The sequence below is a fragment of the Nansenia antarctica genome (assembly GCF_963989245.1).
Source record: "Nansenia antarctica genome assembly, chromosome: 7".
NCBI lineage: Eukaryota > Metazoa > Chordata > Actinopteri > Argentiniformes > Microstomatidae > Nansenia > Nansenia antarctica.
The window spans coordinates 50,755,159-50,765,158 of NC_137677.1; the positions used below are offsets into that span (position 1 = coordinate 50,755,159).

A 10,000-nucleotide genomic window follows, 5' to 3' on the forward strand; every position below is an offset into this window, starting at 1 on the left:
AAACGAAGCAGGCTGCCTTTCTTTAATTTCTTTAACACGGTCCACTCTTTCACTCTACGTCATCCAGAGGCAGACAGCTCAGGAGGCTGATACTTCTGGTATACTTAGAACCTACATGGTGTGTGTGTGTTGGACCAGCTCCAGTTTGTGGTTTCATTTCAAGGTGTTTGATTAAAAAGTTGAAATTCAATAATCTATACAGGAGGAAAACAAAACGTAACCTTCTTTGTTTTACTTTAGAACGGTAGCAGAACTGCTGCTGCCCTCTGGGGAAAGGGTTGTGTATGTCGACGTGTAACAACTCCAAACTTATCCTAATGTTTCCTTTTTTTGACCAATACCTTTTTCAGACAATAAGATAAGACACCCATCTGTCTCAAGTTTTTTAGACGACACCTCCACAGCCACATACTCAAAATGGCTACCCCCTCATTGCAATTCATGACTTAAAGATCATACTAATAAAGCTTGCTTGAATTCAAATTTGGGTTTGAAATTCAAAGCGTATACCCCAGTGCATTACAGTGTTAAAATGCCTGTGTGTTTCAATGGGCACTATAGAGATTTGCCTTTGAGCTGAAATCAATTGTCTTTTTGTTAGAGGGTAAGCTTTTGAGTCACATATTTCACCACACATGACCCAAACACTCCTTCTAGCAACCCCTCTGGGAGGAGAGAGTGAGTTCTGTGCTCTCCTCTCTCCAGTGCTGCTGAGTGCTCATAGACTCAGCACACCACTATAAGGTTGTTTCATGTTTTTGCTAAGTAACTTATCATAACAGGCTAGTTTCTATTTTCACTTTTTACAGTTTTTACTGCTAGCATCTTCGTATACAGTATCATTATAGTGTGTGTTTGTGTTTGTGTGTGTGTGTGTGTGTGTGTGTGTGTGTGCGTGTGTGCGTGTGTATGCGTGCGTGTGTGCGTGCGTGTGTGTGCATGCGCACGCGAGCTAACACTTCTGTCTTTGTCCTTTTCTGTCTGAAACTTTAATCATCTGTTTGCTGGTGAAGGTGACTTCATTTACATACAAATCTCTCTCCATCTCGCTCTCTGAGCAAGTCCACTTAATGTAAATGAGCGCTGGGACCTTCAGGCTTTCCTCTCCTACACACAACACACTCTGACACCTCTGCAGTCTGCCCATGTTCTACCCAGTGAATGAATCCATAAACTCACCAAATGAGCCTGTCTTCTGGTGTGCTGGTATTTTTCTTCCCTTAATTATAATTATGAATGTGTGTGGGGATGACGGTATGAGGAGACTAAAGACGAGACGTGAACGGGAGGATTAAAGAGGTTTTTTTCCCCACTCGAGGGAAATAGCATGTGACAGACATGAGAGACACCCCGGGACGAAGGGGTGACCCCCGACTGTCCGTCAATCAAACGCCAATGACACTTTCCCTTAATCCCGCCGGGGCGCCTGCTGTGAATATCTCCCAGGTAGAGAGGACTCCGGCGGTGTGATCGTCCCGTCCCGTCCCCCCCCCGGGGACCCCCGGGGATCTGATTGTCTCAGGCGTCCCTCTGTGTGAGGTCACCTCAGATCACATCCTCTTCATGTCAACATTCACACCTGCCAGGTCTCACGCTGGGTCTCTGTCTGTGTGTCTGTAAGTGTGTGTGTGTGTATGTGTCTGTGTGTGTGTCTGTGTGTGTCTGTCTGTCTGTGTGTGTGTGTGTGTGTGTGTCTGTGTGTCTGTCTGTCTGTCTGTGCGCCTGTGTGTCTGTCTGTCTGTCTGTGTGTCTGTCTGTGTGTGTCTGTGTGCCTGTGTGTGTGTGTCTGTCTGTGTCTGTGTGTGTCTGTCTGTCTGTCTGTCTGTGTCTTTGTGTGTCTGTGTATCTGCGTGTTCGTGTCTGTGTGTCTGTGTATCTGTGTGTCTGTGTGTCTCCGTGTCTGTGTGTCTGCGTGTCTGTGTGTCTGCGTGTCTGTCTGTCTGTCTGTCTGTCTGCCTGCGTGTCTGCATGTCTGTGTATCTGTGTGTGTGTGGGGGGGGGGGGGGGCGGGGGGAATAAGACTCCTCTGGTTGTCTAACGCAGCATCCACATTACAGAGAGACAAAGACGGATGTACATGCAGGAACATGCAGAAGGATGAACATGCAGATTGGGCTCTGATGCTAACTGTATCTGTCCCCTGCTGCTGGTGGTGCTGCTTGGCGGGATAGAGAGAGAGAGATTTAGATGGAGAACAATGGCATGTCTCCAATCTCAGGAGAAGGAACTACTGTATTGAACACAAAATGGACTCCTAGATGCAGCTTTTTGCCTTGTCTTCACCAGAGTACACAGATCCATGAATGGTGTCCTGTCCTTCCTGGTCCTGTTCTGAGTGCTGGTTTCTCTGCGCTTCTTCTTCTGTCATTGTTTCTCTCTCTTCCTGGTTCTGTTGTGCGAGCTGGGCAGTGGGTCCTCCTCCTCCTCCTCCTCAATGCTGGTTAGTGTCTGGGAGAGAGATGGAGGGGGGGAGATGGAGGGGGGAGATGGAGGGAGAGAGATGGAGGGAGAGAGATGGAGGAGGAGAGATGGAGGAGGAGAGATGGAGGGGGGGAGATGGAGGGAGAGAGATGGAGGAGGAGAGATGGAGGGGGAGAGATGGAGAGGGAGAGATAGAGGGGGAGAGATGGAGGGGAAGAGATGGAGGAGGAGAGATAGAGGGGGAGAGATGGAGGAGGAGTGATGGAGGAGGAGAGATGGGGGAGAGAGATTGAGGGAGAGAGATGGAGGGGGAGAGATGGAGGAGGAGAGTCCCTGGCCAGGGAAGCCAGAGAGTGCTGCCAGGGTTCGGGCCATGCCGTGCTGGGTGGGCTGGGCTGTTACAGGGAGCCTCAGCTTAGTGTGCGCGTGCGTGCGTGTGTGTGTTTTATAGTCATCCAGGTCAAAGGTGTTTATACAAGAGAGGTGACTCTCTTATTGCTTCCATAACCTGAGTAGATCATATGAAGGCCTGTCATTTACACAGAATGGGAGCATCTGGCCGGCAGTAAACGTAATGTAATGAAATGAAATGAAAGCCCCATATGGCTCACACAGGTCACAAGTCGCCTGAGGCTACCCAGCCGTGTAGCGGATGACTGCCCCCTATAGGCAGGGGCCGGAACCGCAAGGTTGAAGTGTTTTATGTTCATGTCTCAGTGCTTCCTCCTTCTTGCGCCTGTCGGAGGCCTGTCGCGTCATTGTGATGACTTAGCGGGTTTCTCCCCTCCGGCTCTACAACACAGCCCGCTGGGGGGGGGGGGTTGTGTGTGTGTGCTCTGATTAGCATTCCCGGGACTGGCTGGCTCCCCCATAAATTAGATGGTGGTCGTGAGAGTGAGCCATTGACTCAGGAAAGCTGCTGAACACGTCGTTATCGCTAAACCCCCGAAATACATGTGGCGGGTGGGGGGGCGTGGAGGGGGGGGGGGGGGGCTGGGGGGAGGATGTAAAGGGCATAGTCATGACCTTCTGTGTATGAGGAAATAATCAGGACAGAGATGGGTATTTGTTTGCTTGCCTGCGTGTGTGTGTATGTATGTATGTATGTATGTATGTGTGTGTGTGTGTGTGTGTGTGTGTGTGTTTGTTTTTGTTTGAAAGAGAAAGATATAGAGGGAGAGAGAGCGAGTGAGCAAGAAAAGTGCTTTTCTCTCTAAGTCTCTGAGCCTTATCAGTGATGTGCATGGCTGTGTGCGCTTTACAATCTTCATAAGCACCCTAATGGAGGCCATACTGTGGAAATATGTTGTTCCTTTTTTTATTTTTATTTTTTTAAAAGGTAAAGATGCATTCTTTCATTCAATGTCCATTAGCGATGACGTCATATCTTTCACACGTCCCAATAGTGGCTGAAATAGTTTCTTACACACTGTGTGTTTTTGTGTGTGTAATGCATTTCGATCAAATAAGTAGGATAACTGGAGTTACTAAACCTCATCATCTTTCCTTACGAGTTTCTTTCCCAGGTAGAGAGAACTGGGGACTCCACCACTCACCTCACAGCTCAGACAGAAATTATAATCCCTTTTATATATATTATAATAGTGAAAATACCATCGCTCATCAGACTTTGCTGAGGTGCTGGAACTGAAGAGTAACAATAGAGTGCAAAAATAACATCTGCACACTCAAACACTGAGTGAGTGATAATATAAAGCCATTGCTTTCCGAAGTATGTTTAGAGGTCTGCAAAATATTGCGCACATTTTAAGGCGAAGAAGAAAGAGCCCTTCACTGTTGAAGTGAGTGAAACTCACGTCAAACATCATCAAAATGCGAAGACCGTCGTATTTTCAATGACGTGCAAATCAGAATTGAGCGTTATATGCGACCTGCCTGCTTAAATATTGCGCACATTTTAAGGCGAAGAAGAAAGAGCCCTTCACTGTTGAAGTGAGTGAAACTCACGTCAAACATCATCAAAATGCGAAGACCGTCGTATTTTCAATGACGTGCAAATCAGAATTGAGCGTTATATGCGACCTGCCTGCTTAAATATTGCGCACATTTTAAGGCGAAGAAGAAAGAGCCCTTCACTGTTGAAGTGAGTGAAACTCACGTCAAACATCATCAAAATGCGAAGACCGTCGTATTTTCAATGACGTGCAAATCAGAATTGAGCGTTATATGCGACCTGCCTGCTTAGACCGCAGCCGAAATGACACATATCAGATTCGTATCTGATTGAGGCCGGCTTGATATTGAGGCCTGAATCGGATCTGAGAATATCAGATTCAATGTGCTTTTTTCTACTTACACCTACATGTTACATATCCGATCTGTGGCACATGAGAAAAAACGTGAGCAAAAAAATCTGAATGGTGTCACTTCGACCTGCGGTGTAAATTGCAGCCTATGTGACTGGATAACTCACATGGTCATGTTCCCTCATCCCCAGCTCACATACTACCTGGTCAGACCGTGGCAAAAAACAGAAACAAAAGCTTTATTGACATCCAACCATGTTGAACGGCAGACCATGGTCTGTGTTGATATGCATCACCTGAGTGGTGGCTGAGGCAAGGGTGAGCCAGCATCGTGTAGCAGGACAACACTCATGGCTTCATACAGTATTTCTTACACACTGTGTGTGTGTGTGTGTGTGTGTGTGTGTCTCTCCACAGGAACTCCACCTACTGCATCAAGGTGTCCATGTCTCTGACCGTAGCTGACAATGACACTGGCCTCTGCTACAACTCCAACATGAGGCGGGCTGAGAAGGCTGAGCTCAGCAAGAGCAAAGACCTCACCTGTCCTGACCTGGACGACTACCTGGAGCCTGGCAGGGAGCCAGAGATCACATGGTACAAGGTGAGAGGCCCTGTCGCGTGTGTGTGTGTGTGTGTGTGTGTGTGTGTGTGTGTGTGTGTGTGTGGGCTGTGTGTGGGCTGTGTGTGTGTGTGTGTGTCTGTGTGTGTGTGTGTGTGTGTGTGTGTGTGTGTGGGCTGTGTGTGGGCTGTGTGTGTGTGTGTGTGTGTGTGTGTGTCTGCCTGCCTGTCTGTCTGTCTGTCTGCCTGTCTGCCTGTCTGTGTGTGTGTCTGTCTGCCTATGTGTCTGTCTGTCTGTGTGCCTGTCTGCCTGTCAGCCTGTCTGTCTATCTGTCTGTCTGTCTGTCTGATGTGTGTGTGTCTGATGTGTCCGCGAAAGCGATAATCACAGACGCTCCGTTGCTGTTTGTTTTATATCTAATCGTTTTTTTGTGTTAAAACTCCACGTCTGGCACGGAGCCCCCTCGCTGGGCCAGGTCATACGTGGGGTCTGGGTACGACAGCTGCGTTACATAAGACCTGTCTGCCGTCTGGGGGTCACCTGAGGACAACACTCACTTAGAACTGGGACACAGAGGAGCAGAACTGAGGGTGTTCATATGCATGATTCATCTTTCATGCGCCTGTCCTCTAAAATGCTCTTAACGCTCCTAAACGGCGGTTCCTCTCCAGGTACCTTTACTCACCTGAGCTCTCTCCCCAACTCGAGGGTCAGGCATGGCCTGCGGATCCCAGAGCACCATCCTGGGGAACGGACAAGGCCAAACTAATCAAAGGCAGATCAGCGGTAGATTAGCTGGCTGGGCTCTACCTCCAGGTTCTTCCAGGATTCAATTAAGGGCTGGATAATGACTGGGAGCGCTGGAACCTGCAGTTATTTGGACCACTACGGTGACACGCTGATTGAATTCCGAGGTTGCCGGGAGCGATGGCGGAATAGAATCCACTGAGCTCAGGGTTGTCCCTGTCAGAGGGAGGAGACTGTACTATACCTGGAAATACGCACACACACACACGCACGAGCACGCACACACACGCACACACACACACAGTTGTGTGTACATACAGTACAGCACGTACACACACAAGCATGTATGCACACACAACCATGCGCACACACACACACACACACAAACATACCTGCACACACACACACACACACACACACACACACATTGTTTTGCCAGTAGAGACTTTCAAAGTGACATTCTCATCTCCTCAATGTCCTTGCCAGTCCTGTTCTATCGAATCTGGAATATTAAGTTCACTGCAATAAACTTCAATCAAATAAGTAGGTAGGATAACTGGAGTTACTAAACCTCATAATCTTTCCTTATGAGTTTCTTTCATGAGGAGAGGTAGCTAGGGATTCCACCGCTCACCTCTCCAGCTCTCTCAGCTCTCTGCAACGTGACTGGATAACTCACACGGCCCCGTTCCCTCCACAGCCCCAGCTCACACCTGCACCTGTCCACGTACCATGAACACCAGCGACTCCTCAAACAACTCCCTTTTGGGGTTTTCGAGATCATTCTCGCTTCTCATTACAGCGGTCAGACCTAGGCCCGATCAGAACCGAAAGCTTTGTCTGTGTCGGACCGCGTCGAATGTCCGTCCGTTCTCTGTGTTGACGTGCAGGAGTGCCGGCCCAGGCAGTGGCGGGCCAGCGTGGTGCAGAAGGGGACCACCCTGTCCATCAGAGACGTGAAGGAGGACGACATCGGGAACTACACCTGCGAGGTCCAGTTCGGGGGATTCGTCGTACGGAGGACCACCAACCTCACCGTCACAGGTAGGATGAGGGGGCCTGTGTTGGGGGGCCAGGAGCAGGGGGGGGGGGGCAGGGGTGTGGCAGGGCTTGGGGGACATTGGGGTAGGGTCTTTCTATTCTGCTCTTTCTCTTTTGTCGAATCTCTCCCACGTGGAAGTTGGGCACATGGAATGGACAGAACTGTAGGTTCACTATTTGGCTGAGGAGAGGAGAGGAGAAGGAAGGGAGGAGAGGAGATGAAGAGGGGAGAGGGGAGGATGAATAAGAGCAAATGATTTACATGTATGCATACACACACACACACACACACACACTTCTCACTGCAGTGATCTCCCGCTGGTGTGTTAATTGCTGGGGGAAGTTGAACGCTGTGGCCCGGAATCCAGCTCAGCACTTTAAGGCGAGCCAAGCTCTGCTGAAATATTTACGGCTATAGGGGCTAAGCCCCCTCGCACAGAGAGCTAAAGAGCGAGGGCCAAGGTCAGGGAGAACTACACACCACACACACACACACACACACGCGCGCACACACAAATGCACGCTTACGCCAAGTACTCTCTACACACTCTAAACACACACACACACACACACACACACACACACACACACACACTTACACACATGCTCAGTCAGCCCTAGCTCCAGGGATGGATCCAGGGTGGAGGGCGTGCCGTGCTCAGGGCGGTCCAGGTGCGCGCTCTGTCGGTTGGGCATGGTGCGGTGGACCACGCTGGGTCAACTGTGTTGATTAGGGTTGATGGAAAGGTTAAGCTCAGTTTTTTTTAGAGAAAATCAAAATATCCTCTGCCAGAATTTTTTTTGTCAGGTTGTACATAATTGTTGAAGAAAACTGCCATTCGTTTTTACAGATGCTGATGCTAAGCCCTCTTCATATTTCATTGGCCTTTGTCAGACTGTTGCTAACTCCAGGTCGAGTGCTAGTCCCTACCGACTAGGTAGCTCTGGTTCAGGGAAGGCTGGTGGAGGTAGAAATCGGAAGACGGGCTCCACCTGACTCCACACGTGTTTCATTACCCCCTTACCTGACTGACCTCCTTCTCCCCCACCGCCCTACCCGTACCCTCCGATCCTCATCCATTGTTCCCCTCACTGTCCCACCCTCAAAACTCAAAGGCTTCGGTCACCGTGCCTTTTCACGAGCCGCACCCCGCCTCTGGAACTCTCTCCCCCAACCACTCATAGGGCTTTCACACCGGCAAAGAACCGTGCCGGTTCGCGTTCGCGTTCGGAAACCTCTGAACCTTGGTGCTGTCTGGCGAACGAGCCCGCGTTCATACCAGTGTAACCTGAACCATCCGCGTCATCAACGCTGGGTGATGAAGGGGCGGGATAAACAAAACAATTCACAACTGGATGGCAGCTACTTCACTGGAAAAGAGGATAATATCTTCCACTAGTACAGTATCTGAAATAAACACAATTTTCTGTGAAACAAAACAAAAGACACTTTCTATATGCGTTCTTTTACTAATCAGCTGCTCCATTACTGGAATAGAAATGGCTTACGAAATTCGCGTTCGCGCATGTCCGCGCGCGTGTGCGTGTGTGTGTTTGCTGAGCATGTGAGGAAGATAGAGAGAATAATGACACTTTTGATATTGTTTTTGATCACTAATGATTAGAATTAGATTAGATTACATTTTGTCTACTTCCTCCTTGCTGGTCTCTGCAGCCTAGAATAGGACACACCCACTGACGACGTGACTGTTCTACGTTTTGGTTCGCGCTTGAGAACCACTATTTTTTGGTGCCCGCTGCGAACCAACTTTTCAGGTTCCGAACCAATTGAGCTTCGGTCTGAACGCGCCGGCCGGTTCCAGACTTGGTTCGCGAACGCGAACCGGCACGGTTCTTTGCCGGTGTGAAAGCCCTAACAGAGACTCACCCTCACTCCTCACTTTTAAATCCCACCTCAAAACCTACCTGTTCTCCCATGCCTACAGCCTCCCCTACCCCTAGCCATCTCTATTATTCTTATTATTACAATGAGCCAATGTCCTCCGATTTCAACCTCCAGCCAACCTCCTCTGCTCTGTACGGCTCAGAGGAGTGCTGAGGTATAAGGTTATGATATGATGAAAGACCCACAGCGCTTATCAGAGGTCAATGTGGAGCTGTTAGCATATTGCTATTACTTTTCTGCTCATAGCAATCCTTTCAGATATGCACCGAATCGCGGCGAGGGCCTACAGGGAAATTGGGCTTTGGACTTTTTTTTTGTCTTCGTTTAACTTTGACTATAGTCTCCTGGAGCCCAGAGTTAGTTTTGGTTGGCCAACCGACAGAATCTCAGCTGAGGTCATGGTGTTTTCTTTTTTTTTCTTTTCTTCTGCTTGGCCAACAGATAACTGTAAGAGAGCAATAGTGACAGATCCTCTGGGGGAATGCATTGAAAGAATGTACCCTGCCTTGATCCTACACGGTTGGATTGTGAAAGCGAGCCAGTGGAACACTTGGTAGTCCCCTATCCAATCATGTTTGATCAGTGATCACTCCGGGGATGTGCTTTAAAAGGAGGTAGAGAGCCAGTGTTCACGTTCAGAGTTGCTACGGTCGAACGCCTTTCATCAGACTCCACTAAAGACACCTCAGCCCTGAGGCTCGCATAGCGCTGCATTCACAGCTGTTCCATTGGCTAGTTTTCTACTGCATAGTATATATAGTATATCTACCTACTACACAATACTGATCTGTTCCTGTTCAAATGATCAGTATCTACACAGTTATCCTAGTTTAGACTGAGATACAGGCTACACAGTTATCTACACAGTTATCAGAGTTTAAACTGATACAGGCTACACAGTTATCACGGTTTAGACTGAGATACAGGCTACACAGTTATCATAGCTTAGACTGAGATACAGGCTATACAGTTATCATAGTTCAGACTGAGATACAGGCCACACAGTTATCATAGTTTATACTGAGATACAGGCTACACAGTTATCATAGTTTAGAC

The 10,000-nt window shown here is 48.7% G+C and overlaps 1 protein-coding gene across 1 annotated transcript in view; it reads left to right on the forward strand.

The window, feature by feature from the left end:
- il1rapl1a (interleukin 1 receptor accessory protein-like 1a) overlaps positions 1–10,000 on the forward strand; it is a gene marked incomplete at both ends in the record, with an annotated part of 193,596 nt that overhangs the window by 77,231 nt on the left and 106,365 nt on the right. The window contains 2 exons of the mRNA XM_080535666.1: positions 5,106–5,292; positions 6,888–7,041. Coding sequence (XP_080391792.1) covers positions 5,106–5,292; positions 6,888–7,041 — 341 coding nt within the window. The remainder of the gene's footprint in view (positions 1–5,105; positions 5,293–6,887; positions 7,042–10,000) is intronic.